The 19,854-nt window shown below is 36.9% G+C and overlaps 1 protein-coding gene and 1 non-coding gene across 4 annotated transcripts in view; both read left to right on the top strand.

Annotated features, from left to right (window-relative positions):
- The window catches only part of NPEPPS (aminopeptidase puromycin sensitive), a 110,846-nt gene that overhangs the window by 70,180 nt on the left and 20,812 nt on the right, over window positions 1-19,854 (top strand). For all 3 annotated transcript variants that reach the window (XM_020879549.2, XM_020879548.2, XM_020879551.2), the window contains 10 exons: window positions 1,418-1,539; window positions 10,895-11,002; window positions 12,263-12,463; window positions 12,920-13,016; window positions 13,133-13,166; window positions 14,143-14,257; window positions 16,503-16,667; window positions 17,528-17,632; window positions 18,052-18,112; window positions 19,138-19,247. In XM_020879549.2, the coding sequence (XP_020735208.2) occupies window positions 1,418-1,539; window positions 10,895-11,002; window positions 12,263-12,463; window positions 12,920-13,016; window positions 13,133-13,166; window positions 14,143-14,257; window positions 16,503-16,667; window positions 17,528-17,632; window positions 18,052-18,112; window positions 19,138-19,247 (1,118 nt within the window). The remainder of the gene's footprint in view (window positions 1-1,417; window positions 1,540-10,894; window positions 11,003-12,262; window positions 12,464-12,919; window positions 13,017-13,132; window positions 13,167-14,142; window positions 14,258-16,502; window positions 16,668-17,527; window positions 17,633-18,051; window positions 18,113-19,137; window positions 19,248-19,854) is intronic.
- LOC139039251 (U6 spliceosomal RNA) lies at window positions 291-395 on the top strand. Its single transcript, XR_011492574.1, has one exon. It is a non-coding gene; the product is annotated as a U6 spliceosomal RNA (small nuclear RNA).

Here is a 19,854-nt window from a genome sequence, read left to right as displayed (position 1 = left end):
TTTTGTGACTGGATTTATAAAATGTGGAATGGGATTATTTTGTCATGCATCTGAATTTAGTAGATGACACTAGATAATAGTGATAAGGTTTTTTATAAAAGAAAGTATGGTTGATGCTTGAACAACACAGGTTTGAACTGCATGGGTCCACTTATACTCAGATGTTTTTCAGTAGTAAATAGAGTACCACACAGTCCAACGCTGGTTGAATTTGGAGATGTGGAGGAACTGCAGATATGGAAGGCCCCTGTCCCAGTGGTGCCTCTGGAGGTGTTAGTTGCTTTTACTGTGCTTGCTTAGGCTGTGCACATACAAAAATTGGAACAATACAGAGAAGATTAGCATGGCCCTTGCGCAAAGATGAAGTGCAAATTTGTGAATCGTTCCATGTTTTTTTGGGCTACCCAGGTGGCTTAGTGGTAAAGAATCTGCCTGCCGAGGCAGGAGACCCAGGGTTTGATCCCTGGGTTGGGAGGATCCCCTGGAGAAGGAAATGGCAACCCACTCCAGTATTCTTACCTGGGAAATCCCATGGATGGAGGAGCCTGGCGGGCTAGAGTCCATGAGGTTGCAAATAGTCGGACATGACTTAGCAACTAAGCACCTATAAATTATAGGTGGATTAACCCCCGTATTATTCAAGGGTCAGCTGTATGCATATTCGTAAAAACTCATTTTGTATATAAAAAGAACGTCTCTATGTGTATAACTGAGTCACTCTACTATACAGCAGAGATTGGCACAACATTGTAAATCAACTATACTTCAATTAAAAAAAAACCTCCTATTTTGTCTAAATTGATTTTGCTCTTATGTAACAATAGAATATGTATTCAGGTTGTATTTTTATTTGCATTTAATAATTATTGGTTTAAATTTATTTCTTTAATATTCCTAGGTTTCAGGAAAGGATCAATCTGTAAGGCATAATTGGCAGAGAGCATGAATTTTGGATTAAATAGACCTAAGTTTTTAATCTCATTCTTGCTACTCACTAATTGTGTGACCTTGGGCAAGTGATTTAACTTTTCAGGGTTAGTTTCTTCATCTCAGAAAATGGAGACAATGCCTACCCAACTAAATAATTTTTAAGCGCCAGTGCGTAATAGCTGGTCATACATTGAATAGATTTGTTTCTTTTCCTGCTTGTCATGTATTGATAATTTGAAACTCATTAGTAAAATTAAAGAACTTTCTTAGCAGTCACTCTGAACATGACTTTAAGGTTTCCTTTAGGATTAGTTTGCCATTTACTTTAGTAAATACTATATTCTCTACATTGCCAAGAGGAGTGTTTGAGAAAGAAAGGAAGGATTTCAACTTTGTCAGTAGCTATAAATTAATGCTTAATGACATCCTTCTGATAACTTGTACTTAATATCTCCATGAAAGTGTTTTCATTTATCTTCAATCACAGGTACAGGAACCTTAAAGATAGATTTTGTTGGCGAGCTGAATGATAAAATGAAAGGTTTCTATAGAAGTAAATATACTACCCCTTCTGGAGAGGTGCGCTATGCTGCTGTCACACAGTTTGAGGTATGGTATTCTTTAAAATACAGGCTTCCCAGGTGGTGCTAGTAGTAAAGAGTCCTCCTGCCAATGCAGGAGACGTAAGATGCTCGTTCAGTCCCTTGGTACCCGCTCCAGTTTTCTTGTCTGAAGAATCCCATGGACAGAGGAGCCTGGCGGGCTACAGTCATGGGGTTGTGAAGAGTCAGACACGACTGATGCAACTTAGCACGCATGCATGCTTTAAAATATTATGATCTTGGGACTTCTCTCATGGACCTGTGGTTAAGAAGCTGCCTGCCAGAGGCTTCCCTGGTGACTCCGCGGTGAAGAATCCGTCTGCCGGTGGAGGAGACATGGGCTCTGTTCCTGGTCCGAGAAGATTCCACATGCTGTGGAACAGCTGAGCCCAGGCGCTCTTGAGCCTGTGCTGTAGAGCCCAGGAGCCGCACTGCTGAGCCTGCCCGCCACAAGTGCCGAGGCCCGTGCACCCTAGAGCCTGCACATCGCGTCCAAGAGTGGCCCCCGCTCACTGCAACTAGGGGAAAGTCCGCGCAGCAGCAAAAACAAAGCACAACCAAAAGTAAATAATGAAATTAAAAAATTTTTTTTAAAAGAAAGAAAGGATCTGCCTGCCAATGCAGGGGACATGGGCTTAGTCCCTGGTCCAGGTGCTAAGATTCCACATGTTGCAGGGCAACAAAGTCCATGCGCCACAACTACTGAGCTAGCACCCCAGAGCCCGTGCTCTGCAGTAAGAGAAGCCATGGCGGTGAGCAGCTTGCACACCGTAACCAGAGAGTAGCCCCCGTTTGCCACAGTAGAGAAGGCCCACATCAGCAGTGAAGAGCCCGTGTGCCACAGCAAAGACCCAGGGCAGCCAAAAAAAATCATGATCTTCAGTGAGACATTCTGACAAAGGTCTGTTCTCTTATTCGCCTGATTATTTGAGGATCGATGCCTATAACTGTAATTGTGTGAATGATTTTGAAATTTTTACTCTATATTCAGTTATCTCTATTATACAGGGGAGAGAATTAGGGATGTGGGCTGGGGAATGATATTTTTATAACAGTATCAATATTAATTTAGTAAGAAAAGCCACAGGTACAAAGTATAAAAGCAATCCAGGTATTGAAGTTTTGTTAACCTGTATGTATGCATATATAGCTATATACAGATATATATGGATTTTATATATATGTATATATTAAATATAATTTTGTTACCTGTGTGTATGTGAGAGTGTGATTCCAGTGCTTATCTCTAGCCCTTGTGAGCACTTCTTCATCTTGGAATGATTTGCTGTAGTGTGTCTCCAAATGATATGTAAAGGGAGAGTATGTGGGTGGTGTACTTCCTAAGTATTGGGATATCAGAAAATCTTTCATTTGCCTTTGTATTCAACCAGTTTTACTGAACATGTAAAAGATTTGTTGGGGGAAGGGGAAGAAAAAAAGTGCAGCCCCTGACATCAGATGAGATCTGATGGGTGGTATGACTGTAGACAGCCTCTGGCATCAGAAGTTGCCCTAGCACTGAAGCTAATACGTGGTGTTTTCCTGTTGGATATAAACAGAGTGCCAACCTCAGACAAGGTTACTACTTTGACACCATGATAAGGTGAGACAAAACAAGGACCCTTCATTATTTTCTCCAAGCACAGACAAAAACAAGGTCGTTTTGCTCATCACAAAAGACAAACAACTCCCTTTCTTGGTTAAAATGAGGGACTGTTGCTTTTTTACCAACTGCAGTCTTAGGCTTGCTGTAGTTTGCACTCTTTATATTAACAGAAAAGGTAATACTGATAAAATTGCCTCCACTTTCTGACAGCCCTCAACTTAGAGTTCTTTCTTCCTTAATTTGTCTCCAAATCATTCAGGCAAATTCCAAATCACATAATAGTTTCTTACATTTTAACTAAGACGCCCCAACAGTTTCTTTTGAGTGAGTTTTCCCTTAACAAGCCCAACTTCTTCAGTGAGAGTGATACAACTGGCTTACAGTTTTTCTGTTTCAGAGGTGCATAAATGTTGGTCTAGGGACCACCCTGGTGGTTCAGTGGCTAAGACTCTGAGCTCCCAATGCATGGGGCCTAGGTTTGATTCTTGTTTAGGGACCTACATCCTATGTGCTGCAACTGAAGATCTCGCATGCCACAACTAAGACCTGGTGCAGCCAAATAAATAAATATTTAAGAAACCCAGTATAGTTCAGGTTAATATGAAAAATTTTCTAATGTACAAAAACTTTGCTTCATTGTAGCTCCTGACTCCTTCATGCTATTCTTGTCATAAAAATTTGATCTTTATATAATATTAATACATCTAAGCCTGTCAATCATTTTCTAATTATTACCTTATACAGTTGCCTTTTAAAGACAGAGTTAAAGACAAAACAGAAAAAGAATTACAAATAAAAATGTTTATGGGAATTCCCTGGTCGGCTAGTGGTTAGGACTTTCCACTACAGGGAACTGATCAAGGTTCGATCCCTTGTTGGGGACCTAAAATCCTGTAAGCTGTGTGGTGTGGTACAGCCAAAAATGAAAAACAGACAAAACCCAAATAAAAATATTTACGCTGTGTTTATAATTCCTATGTGTTCCCCTTCATGGTGTTCTTCATTTCTTTGTATGGATTTGAGTTACCATTTACTGTATTTCACTTCAGCTTACAGGACTCCTTTCAGTATTTCTTATAAGGCAGGTCTGCTAATGATAAGTTCTCTGTCTTTTGGCACAGACTAATAAATAAATGAAAATAAATATTAAAAAGTATGTTGTTCTAAAGTCTTTTACATCTCATTTTGTCAAATGGGAGGAGTCAGACTAAAATGTCTCTTCTCCCTTTGTAGAGTAACACATTTTAAAATTTTGCTTTATTTTCTTTGTGATTGCTTGTTAAATTATTTCTTTGTACCTAAAAATTTTTACCAGGTGTTCACTTTTCATTAACTTTTAATAATTGGTAAAGCCTACTTATATTCAGATTTAGATCTTTCATCAGTATAACAGTATTTTCTTCTATTGCATGTTCATTATGTTTCTGTTCTGATGTCTTCTTCAGGAACATAATTTAATAATAGATTTAAGTCTAGTGTCTATCCCCTAAATGTACTTTTGATTGCTCTTATCACTTTGTCCTTTGTTTTTTTTTTTGCTTAATATATATATTATTGAAGTATAGTTTACTTACAGTGTTTCAGGTGCAAAGCAAGGTGATTCAGTTATGCATATATCATTTTTGAAATTATTTTCCATTATAGTTTATTACAAGATATTGACTATAGTTCCTTGTGCTATACTGTAAACCTTTGTTGCTTATTTCATCTTCCTATTTAGAAATCTAGGATTCTATTCATACTAAGTCAAACAAGTGGAATCCAAATATATTAGTTTTTAGTTAGGCAAAAATTCATAAGTTTTCTAAAATATATATATATCATACATATTATTTATGTATGTATATACATAAACTTTTCTACTATGCTTGATAAAGTCTTGAGAAAGAACATTAAAAAAAAGAAAAAGATGGAGAAATTGGAAAACATAAACTAAATGAAATGGGAGCACTGAATATGAAATAGAAAAAGTGAAACAAACTAGATAAAAGATCATATAGTCCAGTTGTTTTTAAACATGACTGCTCATTAGAAACATACCTGGAGCTCTGGAGGAAAAATGCAAATACCTGGGCATTTATATTTTTCAAAAAATTTCAAGATAATTCTGATAAGCATCTGGATTTTAAAAAGTGATTACAGGTTTTTCTGTTAAATTATAGTTTTGTTTAGTGATATAGAGTTCTATTAATTTTCTGTTGAGCAATCATAATGCAGTGGTATAAAGTCAGTAATCATTACATAATCACCATAGTAAAAGGTGTTTATCAGTTTTCCCAATCAATATCCAGACAAAAAATAAAAGATAATTATAATTTTAAGCCATATTGGGAACATGATTAACTTAACAATATAAAATAGTTCCATACAATTTGAGGGGGTCAAACAGAGTGATGTAAATGGAAGTACATCATGCACGTGTTTTCATCTTCCTAGCCAGTGTATGTCTTTTGGTTGGTGCATTTAATCCATTTACATTTAAGGTAATTATCAGTATGTATGATCCTATTACCATTGTCTTAATTGTTTTGGGTTTATTTTTGAAAGTCTTTTCCTTCTCTTGTGTTTCCTTCTTAAAGTTCCTTTAGCATTTGTTGTAAACCTGGTTTGGTGGTGCTGAATTCTCTTAACTTTTGCTTGTCGGGAAAGCTTTTGATTTCTCCATCAAATCTGAAGGAGAGTCTTTCTGGGTATTCTTGGTTGTAGATTCTTCCCTTTCATCACTTTAAATATATCATGCTGTTCACTTCTGTCTTGTAGAGTTTCTGTTGAGAAATCAGCTGATAGCCTGATGGGAGTTCCCTTATATGTTATTTGTTGTTTTTCTCTTGTTGCTTTTAGTATTTTAGCTTTGTCTTTAATTTTTGTCAGTTTGATTACTGTGTATCTCAGTGTGTTCCTCCTCGGGTTTGTCCTTCCTGGGACTCTCTGTGCTGCCTGGACTTGGTTAACTCTTTCCTTTCCCATGTTAGGGAAATTTTCAGCTATTACTTCTTCACATATTTTCTCAAGTCCTTTTTCTCTCCCTCCTCTTTCTGGGACCCCTATAATGTGAGTGTTGGTGCATTCAGTGTTGTCCCAGAGGTCTCTTAGGCTGTCTTCATTTCTTTTCATCCTTTTTTCTATATTCTGTTCTGCGGCAGTGATTTCCACCATTCTGTCCTCCAAGTCATTTATCTCTTCTTTTGCCTCAGTTATTCTGCTCTTGATTCCTTCTAGTATATTATTCATCTTTTTTAGATCTTGTAGGTCTTTGGTAAACATTTCTTGCGTCTTCATTGTTTTTACGAGATTCTGGATCATCTTCATTATCATTATTCTGAATTCTTTTTCTGGAAGCTTGCCTATCTCTACTTCATTTAGTTGTTTTTCTGGGGTTTTATCCTGTCCCTTCATCTATGACATAACTTTCTGCTTTTTCGTTGAGATTAACTTTGTGTTTGGTTATGGTTTTTGTCTTAGCTGCTGTGGGACTGTGGGACTGCTGCTTCTTGCTTCTTAGATCTGCCCTCTGATGGAGGAGGCTAAGAGGCTTGTGTAACAGTCATCAAGACAGTATGGTACTGGCACAAAGACAGAAATATAGATCAATGGAACAGAATAGAAAGCCCAGAGATAAGTCCACGAACCTATGGTCACCTTATCTTCGACAAAGGAGGCAAGGATATACAATGGAAAAAAGATAACCTCTTTAACAAGTGGTGCTGGGAAAACTGGTCAACCACCTGTAAAAGAATGAAACTAGAACACTTTCTAACACCATACACAAAAATAAACTCAAAATGGATTAAAGATCTAAATGTAAGACCAGAAACTATCAAACTCCTAGAGGAGAACATAGGCAAAACACTCTCCGACATAAATCACAGCAGGATCCTCTATGACCCACATCCCAGAATTTCAGAAATAAAAGCAAAAATAAACAAATGGGACCTAATGAAACTTAAAAGCTTTTGCACAACAAAGGAAACTATAAGCAAGGTGAAAAGACAGCCCTCAGATTGGGAGAAAATAATAGCAAACGAAGCAACAGACAAAGGATTAATCTCGAAAATATACAAGCAACTCCTCCAGCTCAACTCCAGAAAAATAAATGACCCAATCAAAAAATGGGCCAAAGAACTCAACAGACATTTCTCCAAGGAAGACATACAGATGGCTAACAAACACATGAAAAGATGCTCAACATCACTCATTATCAGAGAAATGCAAATCAAAACCACAATGAGGTACCATTATACGCCAGTCAGGATGGCTGCTATCCAAAAGTCTACAAGCAATAAATGCTGGAGAGGGTGTGGAGAAAAGGGAACCCTCTTACACTGTTGGTGGGAATGCAAATTAGTACAGCCACTATGGAAAACAGTGTGGAGATTTCTTAAAAAGCTGGAAATAGAACTGCCGTATGACCCAGCAATCCCACTTCTGGGCATACACACCAAGGAAACCAGATCTGAAAGAGACACATGCACCCCAATGTTCATCGCAGCACTGTTTATAATAGCCAGGACATGGAAGCAACCCAGATGCCCATCAGCAGACGAATGGATGAGGAAGCTGTGGTACATATACACCATGGAATATTACTCAGCCATTAAAAAGAATTCATTTGAATCAGTTCTAATGAGATGGATGAAACTGGAGCCCATTATACAGAGCGAAGTAAGCCAGAAAGATAAAGACCATTACAGTATACTAACACATATATATGGACTTTAGAAAGATGGTAACGATAACCCTATATGCAAAACAGAAAAAGAGACTCAGATGTTTGGAACAGACTTGTGGACTCTGGGAGAAGGCGAGGGTGGGATGTTTCAGGAGAACAGCATTGAAACATGTATATTATCTAGGGTGAAACAGATAACCAGCTCAGGTTGGGTACATGAGACAAGTGCTCGGGCCTGGTGCACTGGGAAGACCCAGAGGGATCGGGTGGAGAGGGAGGTGGGAGGGGGGACTGGGATGGGGAGTACATGTAAATCCATGGCTAATTCATATCAATGTATAACAAAAACTACTGTAATGATGTAAAGTAATTAGCCTCCAACTAATAAAAATTTAAAAAAAAAAAAAAGAGGCTTGTGTAAGCTTCCTGATGGGAGGGACTGGCAGTGAGAAAAACTGGGTCTTGCTCTGGTGGGCAGGGCCTTGCTCAGTAAAGCTTTAATCCAGTTATCTGCTGACGGGTGTGGTTGCACTCCCTCCCTGGTAGTTGTTTGCCCTATGGTAGGGTTAATGGCAAACTCCAAGAGGGTTTACTATGCCAAGGGGGGGCCTTCCTGGCCTGATGGGGCCCATGCCTCTGTCCCTGTGGTGAGCCCCTGTCAACCCACGCCCCCACAGGAGACCGTCCAACACTAGCAGGCAGCTGTGATTCAGTCTTCTGTGGGGTCACTGCTCCTTTCCTCTGGTCTTGGTGTGTGCAAGATTTTGTTTGTGACCTCCAAGACTGGAGCCTCTGTTTCCCCTAGTCCTGTGGAAGTCCTGTAATCAAACCCTGCACACCTTCAAGGCCAGATTTCCTGGGGATTCCCAGTCCCTTTGTCCAATACCTAGGCTGGGAAACCTTACTTGGGGTTCAGAACCTTCACCATAGTGCAAGAACTTCTTTGGTATTATTGTTCTCCAGTTTGTGGGTCACCCACAACTAGATACAACTAGAGAGAAGCCTACCCACCACACCAAAATATCCTGTGTGCAGCAACTAAGGCCCAATGCAGCCAGATAGATAAGTACATTAAAAAAAAAAAAAATAGAAACTTAGACTTACTGTGTCATTCATTTAATTTCCTCTAGTATAAACTCATTAATTTAGTGCTGCTCCTAATTTGAATTTTTCTGTGTATTTTTTTCCTTACAGTCTACTTACTTTTTCAAACATCTTATTTACTGTTTAGTAGAATTCATAATTTAATTTCTTTGACAGTGCAGTCAGATATGTCACATTTTTCCTTCAAGAAATCCTTTTTTAAAACTGTTTATTTATTTATTCATTGGCTGTGCTGGGTCTTCGTTGCTGTGCAGGCTTTTCTCTAGTTGTGGTCAGCATGGGCTACTCTAGCTGTGGTATGCAGGCTTTGCCATGGCTTCTCTCGTTGTAGAGCACAAGCTCTAAGGCACGTGGGCTCAGTAGTTGCAGCTCCTGCGCTCTAGAGCACAGGCTCTGTAGCTGTGGCACAGGGGGCTTGTTGCTCCATGGCATGTGGGATCTTCTCAGATCAGGGATCAAACCCTTGTCTCCTGCATTGGCAGGTGGGTTCTTTACCACTGAGCCACCAAGAAAGCCCCAAGAAGTCCTTTTTCAGAAGTCTGTGTTTCCCTGACAGGCCAGTGGTTAAGATTCCACCCTTTAATGGCTGGGGGCATGAGTTTGATCCCTGATGGGGAACTAAGATCCCACATGCTGTTCAGACAATAAAAAAGAAAAGAAACAAACAAAAATTTTTAAGAAGCAACAGTTAGAACCAGATGTGAAACAACGGACTGGTTCAAAATTGGGAAAAGCTGTATATTGTCACCCTGCTTATTTGACTTATACGCAGAGTACATCATGCAAAATGCTGGGCTGGATGAAGCACAAGCTGAAATCAAGATTGCTGGAGAAGTATAAATAACCTCATGTATGGAGATGACACCACCCTAGTGGCAGAAATTGAAAAGGAACTAAAGAGCCTCTTGATGAAGGTGAAAGAGGAGAGTGAGAAAGCTGGCTTAGAACTCAACATTCAGAAAACTAAGATCATGGCATCTGATCCCATCACTTCATGGCAAATAGATGGGGAAACAATGGAAACAGTGACAGACTTTATTTACTTGGGCTCCAAAATCACTGTGGAGAGTGACTGCAGCCATAAAATTAAAAGACGCTTGCTCCTTGGAAAAAAAGCTATGACAGACCTGGACAGTGTATTAGAAGAAGAGACATCACTTTGCTGACAAATGTCCATATAGCATTGGACCATGAAGAAGGCTGAGTGCCGAAGAATTGTTGCTTTTGAACTGTGGTGCTGGAGAAGACTCTTTTGAAAGTCCTTGGCCAACAAGGAGATCAAATCAGTCAATCCTAAAGGAAATCAACCCTGAATATCCACTGGAAGGACTGATACTGAAGCTCCAATACTTTGGCCACCTGATAGGAAGAGCCAACTCGCTGGAAAAGACCCTGATGCTGGGAAAGATTGAGGACAGGAGGAGAAGGGGGCAACAGGATGAAATGATTAAATGGCATTATTGACTCAGTGGACATGAGTTTGAGCAAACTCTGGGAGATAGTGAAGGACAGGGAAGCCTGGTGTGCTGCAGTCCAATGGGTCACAGAGTCGGATGCGACTGAGGGGCTCAACAACAATCTGCTTTCTCTACCTCTGCACATTTTGTTTGTTCTTTTTAAGATACAGAATCTTAGCGGTTCTATTTCTATTTTATTAAAGATTCTTTCTTTTATAACTGATATTCTGCTGCACCACTAAATCTTATTTTGCTTTAAAGTTTATTACTCTTTTATATGTTTACAGAAAGGATGAGATCTCTTTAAATAAGTAGGTCAAATGCTGACAGTTTTATGTGTTGTATGTGAAAGTGCTACCTTGTATTTTCTTTGTAATCAGTGCCTAGCTTATTGCCTAGCACTGAGTCAAAAATAAATATTTGAAAAAGTGAATGAATGAATGATAGAAAGAAATGGTTGTTACTTCATGAAATAGTCCGGTAGGTTCATTCAGTGATAGTTCATATTTCATATTCTTTTTTTAAGGCTACTGATGCCCGGAGAGCTTTTCCTTGCTGGGATGAACCTGCCATCAAAGCAACTTTTGATATTTCATTGGTTGTTCCTAAAGACAGAGTAGCTTTATCAAACATGGTATGTATGTGTTAGTGAGTATTCTTATATTTTGAATAAACATTTAGCATATTTTGTTTGCTGATTAGATGGGATAGCATGGAACTACCTAGTCACCCAGCACAGTACTTGACACATAATGGGAGCACGAATGTTAGTGTTCTTAGTTTCTTGTAAGCCCTCCTTTTTTTTTTTAATTGCCTTATTTGGGGAGTTTTCCTGCATCCTGGAGGAAATTCCTTGTAAGCTATGTTAACAAGATTACCTGCTTCCTTTAATTTGGAAATCAAAGTAAGAAATGAACTTAATAACTATTACCTGAGAGAAAAAAAATCTGATATTCTTACTAAATGCCAAAAGTTACAGCCGTGTAATGAAGTGTATTTAGGCTTTAACTGATTGTGTTCTTGGATGTGCTGAGATGTTCCTTCACTGAGGTCACTGAATGTCATTCATATAGAATAAGTATTTACTACTTGAAATGTGTTGTCTAAGACTGCCTTATTTAAGACATAGAGTAGCCGGCAGACTATAATAGGAGTCTAGGGAACTTGGAAACACCTGCTGGACTTGAATGGCTTTTGCTTCCTTTATTAGTGGAGAGAATTCTGTAGATTCTCTTCTTAAAGACGCTCTTCTTAAATATTCTTAGGAAGCTAATAAATTACACTGAAATGTTCATTTGCAGTTTAATGCAAATGAATTTATCAGATCAGTTCTTGAGTAAGTCTTACTTGGAAGAAAAAATGGCAAGAACTTGGGGAAACTGAGAGCCTGAGTAGGAAAAAGAGGGAAATTAGGGAACTCTAAAAGTAAATGAGATTTGTCACAAGATTTGCTTAGAACCAACCTTCATACAGAATATGCTCTAAATATAGAAATCTGTGCCCTTTGAAATGTCCAGTTTCACAACTACATTTTATTTTCATTAATTGTTGTCTTCTATCCTTCATTCACTTGAAAAATATTAAAATCTTAAAACATCCCAATACCTGTTAATAGGTATTCAAGAAAAGTTGCTTCTTTTACCTTTCAAATCCTTGGTACTTTTAACACTTCAGCTCCAACTTCTTAGTGTGTTTTCTTCATCAGTTCACTTTCTTTCTTAACAGGAAAAGTCTTGAGTGTGTAATAGTCCTGGGTAAATTAGGATAGAGAAGTAAGCAGTGCTGGAAAGGGGGAAGAAAAGGCTGCAAAGCCTACAGTTTTGGGGTGGTGTTTGAGCTAAGGTATTTAATGTAAATCTGTTAAATTTTCCTTTTTTTTTTTTTTTTTTTAAAGAATGTAATTGATCGGAAACCGTACCCTGATGATGAAAATGTAGTGGAAGTGAAGTTTGCTCGCACACCTGTCATGTCTACATATCTGGTGGCATTTGTTGTGGGTGAATATGACTTTGTAGAAACAAGGTCAAAAGATGGTGTGTGTGTCCGTGTTTACACCCCTGTTGGCAAAGCAGAGCAAGGAAAATTTGCGTTAGAGGTAATTGTACTTGAAGAGGATTGTTCCAACAGTCCATAACTCCAGGTTGGGGAATTTACATTTCTGATCAATTATTAGTACAATTATTTATAATCTAATCTGAAATATCTTGTGCTACTTTGGTTTTACTTTTAATAGAATCTTGGAACTAGCAAGTTTGGTGTTGTATTAACATTTTGAAAGATACTGATTAAGAGAATATTAGAATGGAATTTATTAACCTAGAGAGTGGGTGGGAATATATGTAATTGTACTTTTCATACTGAGTTAATAAATGGATTAAAATTTGGCTGACATATACAAAGCTTAGGGCTAAAGCAGTCTCTGGAAGTGGGGTCCCCCAGGGTTGGTTTCTTGTAACTCGAGATATTTGGCTTGCAACTGGATTCCTTTGTGGATTTGTGTAGGAATGGCAATAGGATTTATCAGATGGTTCTTTTCTTTATACTTTTATAGGTTGCTGCTAAAACTCTGCCTTTTTATAAGGACTACTTCAATGTTCCTTATCCTCTACCTAAAATTGATCTCATTGCTATTGCAGACTTTGCAGCTGGTAAAGTAAATTTCATTTTATTGATAAATTGTAATAACTTTTATTTTGAATTGTATGATTTTTTCAAGAAGAAGTATGTATAAATATCAATAAATGTTTATATTTATTTTATGAAGGTGCCATGGAGAACTGGGGCCTTGTTACTTATAGGTATGTTAATGATGTATTACCCTGCCTTGTCTTTTAAGTCACTGATTTCATGAGTGCTTCACTCGTAATTACAGTTTAGTAGCTTCTGCTTTATGATCTGCCATAAATTTTCCTACCTTCCCCCATTTCCTTGAACATTTCAAGAATGCCGATGAACACCCTCTGGTGCTATCTGAGAGTGTAAGATTTTAAAGTGAGCATCTGGCATTAGTAGCATTTGTAGATGTATTTTTGGCTGAGTTTCTCATTTCAGTGCCTTCTCTTCCTCCTGGTAGTTACATAGTTATATATCCAGCTTGAAGAACTTCCCCTGGTTTAATGTCTTCTAGCCAAGTTCTCCAGTGTTCTTGCCTGGAGAATCCTAGGGATAGGGGAGCCTGGCGGGCTGCCGTCTATGGGGTCGCACAGAGTCGGACACGACTGAAGCGACTTAGCAGCAGCAGCAGCCAAGTTCTTACATGTCTGTCACCACAGTACAAGCATGTGGGTTGTATAATTTTAAAAGCAATGTCTGTAAACAAGTTTTGGCCTTCTACTTTCAATTGCCTTCTTCGATGAGCTAAGTTTTGGACACACTGTTCAGTGTTCTTTTTGGGACTGTGGAATGCATCTTTCCTCAGCTTGCCATTTCTCTGCTTTTAATGGAAGAACTGTCTTCACTTTCTGTCTAGCATAATAATCCCTAATCCTTTAGATAGTTTTTCTAAAATTTCAGGCAGCTATCCTATAAACAAACTGATAATTAAACTTGTGTTAGATCTTTGATCTTCTTTTGTATGAATTCAACTGGAGTAGTCTTTAATCTTCCCAGAACTTTTTCTATCCTGTGTACTCTGAGGAAATGTTTTCTTGACATCTTTAAAGCCTAACTTGACCATCTTATTTACTGTTTGAATCTCCCTCCCCCATTTCTGCATGCCTGGTTTTATTGAAATACTTCTATTAAAAAAAAAAAATTTTTTTTTTTTAAACACAGGGAGACTGCATTGCTTATTGATCCAAAAAACTCCTGTTCTTCATCACGCCAGTGGGTTGCTCTGGTTGTGGGACATGAACTCGCCCATCAATGGTTTGGAAATCTTGTTACTATGGTATTTAATATTTTTAAGTGCTCAAATACATTTTTTTTTTCTGCTACACCTTATGTTGGCTAAATAGTATTTCAGGTTTGGCTGGCACATGGTACTAAAAAAGCTTTTTTGATAGAAAAACTTTATTTTGAAAAGATTTTTATCAGGATATCCATATTAATTAAGAACATATAAGTAATCTTTATTCAACAGAAAATACTACTTAAACTGTTGTAAATACTGCCTGCAAATGGGGCAAGTCATGATATTAATTTGGGTGAAAGGAAGAGATTCCACTTAGATACACAATTTCCATGCAGTGAGATTCAGGCTAACTGAAGTTTCTTGTGTCATGTCACTAGCTGTAAAGTAACCTGATGAATAGCAAACTAATCTTTAATAAGGTTGAAATGTTTTTAAGGGTCATTTTCTTCATTGCCTAAAATTTTAAGTTGAAATTTGATAGAAATGAAGGCAAAGAAACTACAGAATAACTGAAGTATATTAAAATTTCCAGCTGTCCTATTGAAGTCCTTGTTTATTGTAATGTTTGTAGTGAATGATCTCTGTCCTCTAGTCTTGACCTTTCCCTTTTACTCTAAATGAGTACTATCTATAGCAACCAACTGTTTTAGAGCTTGGGAGCACAGCTTTTAATAAGTGAACTAGAAGTACCTCTGCAAAGAAAGAACTGGAGATTGTGGAGCCAGCCAAATTTCCTGATGGCATTTTAGGCTGCCAAAGAGCAGAGCCCAACTTGGATGTTAGTTGAGACCACATGTCACAGAAATAAGCAGGAAAGAAAAACATTTAGCAACTCTTAAATGTCTGAGTTTGAGCAAACCCGAGGAGATAGCGCAGGACAGGGAAGCCTAGCGTGCTGCTGTCCATGGGGTCACAAAGAGTCGGACGTGACTTAGTGACCGAAACAGCAGTGTGTCCGAAAGAGTTCCTAAAGAAAGTCAGCCCTTGAAAATAAATCCTTTCCTTTTTGCTTTAGTTGTTTAAAATTTTGCTTAGGGGTTAAAAGGAAAAAAAAAAAGAAAAGGTTGTTTGAAATATACTTTTACATGAAATTAAGTATGCTAGTACCTGTGTTCAAATGTCAAAAATGTTCCTTTCTCCTAATGCAGCAAGTTTGTTGCTACCAAACAATTTTTTTTTTTTTTTTTTTGCTGTGTTGAGCAGATTTTATTTTTTGTGATTTTATTTTTAAACTTCCAGTAATAAATTTTAATAGGGGAAATGTGTGCAGTCTCATGTTGCTTTTAAACAACTTTTTGTTGTATTTGAGTAACTTCTAGTTATTGGATGTCAGTTTTTTCATTAACTGAAATATAGGGGTTTAGAGAGAGTTGGAAAATTACTAGCTTTGTACCAGCTTATCCCAGTGGAGTCTGTTAGTTAAGTAAGTACACAAAACATGCAGACAGATAGCCATTTATCACTTTATTGAAAACTTTGGTCTTTTCAGAATTTTTAAATACCCTTTTGTTTTTTACCATTGCATTTGTCCTTTATCTTGAATCCATATAGTATTGCTTTTTTTATAAGAGATTTAATCAAGTTTAATGAACATTAGATTGAAATCTTTCTAGAAAGTTTATTTCTATTTGAAAAAGTTGATTTAGAAAAAAAAGTTGATTTTGTCTATAACCCATTATATTCTTTGTCCACTCCACTATTGATTCTTATTGTTAACAAATGAGAATTTTATATTCTATAAATGTTTAAATACCAGTTATATTTAAACTTACTGCTATGACATTTTGTTAATTTCATGTAATTCTTGTATAAGCAATACTACTTTTCTGTTTGTCTAGAAAGTTTAACTTGTCACTCAGCAATGATTTTTTTCCCCTGTCATGGAGATAGTTCCCAGTTTTCCTTGTTTGGTCCTAATAACTTCCTGGTTTCTTAAAGAGAGTTGTTTATTAAACTGAATTTTATATGACAATGTAGCTCTTGCAGACAGTTATTCACTCTCTTCCCATTTTCCATCCTGAGGGTGTTTTTCATCCCCCTTCTTCCTCCTTTTCTACCTTTAGTACCAAAAAGTTACTTAGCAGTGGTGATAAATGCTGGTGTCACCAGTTGGCTGTTTTTGGCAATTCTTTTGTTCATAGATGTGAGTTATTTATTGTTTTGAATTGAATTTTAGTTCATTAAGAGCTTTAGAGTATAATGGAAGGGACATCAGAGTAGTTTTTATATTAGTGGAATGACAAGCATCTTTTCTTTACATATTTCCATCTTCTGTTTTTAGGAATGGTGGACTCATCTTTGGTTAAATGAAGGCTTTGCATCATGGATTGAGTATCTGTGTGTAGACCACTGCTTCCCAGAGTATGATATCTGGACTCAGTTTGTTTCTGCTGATTATACACGAGCTCAGGAGCTTGACGCCTTAGATAACAGCCATCCCATTGAAGTGAGACGTAATTTTCAGTCATTGACCTTTGCTTTCACTTTCAATGAAATATGTAGGTTTTTTAAATAGAAATACTTGGGACTCTGAAAAGAAAATTGCATGAGTGATGTCACTTACTTTTGTAGTTTGTATTTCCATCTTGAAACTGCAGACAGATTCTTTATTGAGTGAGCTACAAAGGAAATCCCCTTGAAACTGTACAAAGTTCTAGCTCTGTTTCATTTTAAACATCTATATCTTTGTAGAAGCAAGTTTTCTGTATCCATAAACATTCACTGAATAGATTTTTATTGAATAGTAATGAGGGAACCATACCTGTTGGGTAATATTATGATTCTGTTGTTTCAAAGAAAATTCTAAACATACTCTTCTGTTGTTGTCATTGCTTCATATATATTTTAATTCTTTGGACTTAATCTGTCCTATTTCAGCTAGTTTATATGTATAAATTTTGCCTTCAAAGAGCTAGACTTATAATCTACTTTGACATATTTAACCTGAGTCCCATGTAACTGTTAGCCATTCCAATAAGTACAAGAAGTCAAATGTTTTTCATCTCTCCCTTCCTTACCTTCACCTCCCTATCTCCAAAGAGATCCACAGTGACTTGCCTTCCAGCAAAGCAGTATCAAGACTGGAACCCAGGCCCTAAAGAGATGACGGGGATCGTGTTATGTATTCTGTTTTATTAGTATTAGTTATTACTCCCTTTTAAACAATTACACAGTGTGAGTCACCTAAAGGTAAAAAGTATCTTATGAGTTAGAAGAGTTTTTCTAGAAACTCTTTATGTAATTCAGTATGTATGTAATTCAGTCAGTCTGCTTCCTGTTATAACCTTAAATCACACTGTCTGCCAGGTCAGTGTGGGCCATCCTTCTGAAGTTGATGAGATATTTGATGCAATATCATACAGCAAAGGTGCATCTGTCATCCGAATGCTACATGACTACGTTGGAGATAAGGTAAAAAAAATAATAATAATAATTAAATTCTTTTATGGTGATCCCACAGAGTTTTACATGAAAAAGAAAAGTTTGATTTTATTTAGGTTAAGTTTCCCAAGTAATTTTTCTAGAATCTATAATAATATTATTCTGGCTTGTCTTTATTTCTTTTTATGTTGACTGTCTTGGTCTCTTAAATGAATGATGTTGCAAATATATTTTGGGGGTTGGTGGAAGTCTGGTATAAAACTTAAAAAGCAAAAGTAGAAGGCAAAGCAAATGCATTCTTAAACAAAAGGCAATAGACATTACTGTGTTTTAGTAAATCTAATACTCAAGTAACTTTGAGTAAATTAATTTTTGAGTACTCTGTAGTCAAAATATACTATAATTCTGAGTTCTGACTCTCCTGGATTTTAAAAATTGTGTTTTCTCAGGACTTTAAGAAAGGAATGAACATGTATTTAACCAAGTTCCAACAAAAGAATGCTGCCACAGGTAATTTTTAATAACTTGAGATAGAAATGGAGAGAATGTTGGCACATTATCCAGAGTATGATTTTTTTTTTTTTTTCTAAATACTTGATTTTTCCATGTGATGGATAGGAAATAAAGTTGACTTCTTTGAAGATATATTACGTCATAGATCAGCATGAATCAGGACCTGTCATCCCCTTGGTCAGCCTCCAGCCTCCAGTGGTCAGCTTGCCACAGCCCAGTGTTTTGCCACTCTCAAGAGTCTGAAAAGTTCTGTTTACTTTACCAGAGCTTGTTCTTTTCTGGTGATTTGTGGGTTTTGTTGCCCTTAATTGACCATTGGCCATTAAAATAGCTTCAGATTAACCATTTGTAGGAGTTGAACTTGTGGAACTGCAGATTTCCATTAAAGTAAATTCTTAAAATTTTATGATAGTCTATGATTTATTAGATATTAGAGTCAAAAGGAAGAATAAAGGTGTACTAGTTGATTGATTATGAAACTGAGTTCCATAATGAACAAAAATAGTTTAAAAAGCAAGAAGATTTGTGTAATGTCATTAGTGTTTAATAGAATCCCCAACCAGGAATTTAATCGATTGCCAATCAGGGATCGAACCCAGGCTCACAGCAGTGGAAGCGCAGAGTCCTGACCACTGGACTGCCAGGGAATTCCCCTGTACTTTCCTTTTTGTACATATACAGTCTGTCTATTTGGAATGTTCCTTTCTCCCCTGTCTAATGAGCAACTCCTCTTCAAGATTCAGAACAAAAATTATGTCTTGTGAAACCTTTATTCTTTGGATTTTTCTTTAAGGGCTTTTTCCTCTGTTCATTCCTATGTTATTGGAACAATTTGTAATATAGTTCACTTAATGGCAAGGCAAGGGTAACATTAATTTGGTCCACTGTTTGTTTCCTGAACCTGAAAAAAAACCACAAAATTGGTTAATGATGCAGTTTCAAGTTATATAAAATTTCTGGTTTGTTTACAAAAATAAAAATGTAGACATTTTAGATTTTCATTGTTTGTATTTATCTTCTAGAGGATCTCTGGGAAAGTTTAGAAAATGCTAGTGGTAAACCTATAGCAGCTGTGATGAATACCTGGACCAAACAAATGGGATTCCCTCTCATTTATGTAGAAGCAGAACAGGTAAACTTATACGAAGTTCTTCAATTTGTCTGATATTATATTAACTGAAATTCAGTGAGTGTTACAGATTTGCTTTTCTGTACTTTAAGTATTCTAAGTAAGATTTAAACCAGCCCTTATACTCTTTTTCTCAGTGATTTATTATCTCTATACCCAAAAGTTTGCCCCACATCTTTAAAATTATACATGGGTACGGTGGAAAACAAAATATTGTCTGCTATTACTGTCCTCGAGGAAAACACTGTAACATTGTTGATATAATTCTAAAATCACCAAAGGTGATTTAGTCTAAGAATGCAAAGTTGGTTTTATATTAAACAAATTAATCAAGGTATGACTCATAGTTACTACATTAACAGAACCAAATTAGAAGAACCATATGTATTACTAGATGCTTAAAAAAGATTTGATAAAAATTCAACACCCATTTATAATACTATTCTTCAAAATTAGTTTTTAATGTTGGATGGCAGTGTGATTTTGATTAGAATTGCATTCATATTAGTTGAACTGTTATCTGAATTTAGACAGGTGTAGTTCAAAATGAGTTGTCCTCCAGAAGGACTGAAAATTACACATCATCCTATCATGCACACCAGAAAGTTTG

The sequence above is a fragment of the Odocoileus virginianus genome, chromosome 17, assembly GCF_023699985.2.
Source record: "Odocoileus virginianus isolate 20LAN1187 ecotype Illinois chromosome 17, Ovbor_1.2, whole genome shotgun sequence".
NCBI lineage: Eukaryota > Metazoa > Chordata > Mammalia > Artiodactyla > Cervidae > Odocoileus > Odocoileus virginianus.
This window is presented reverse-complemented; position numbering and strand designations above follow the sequence as displayed.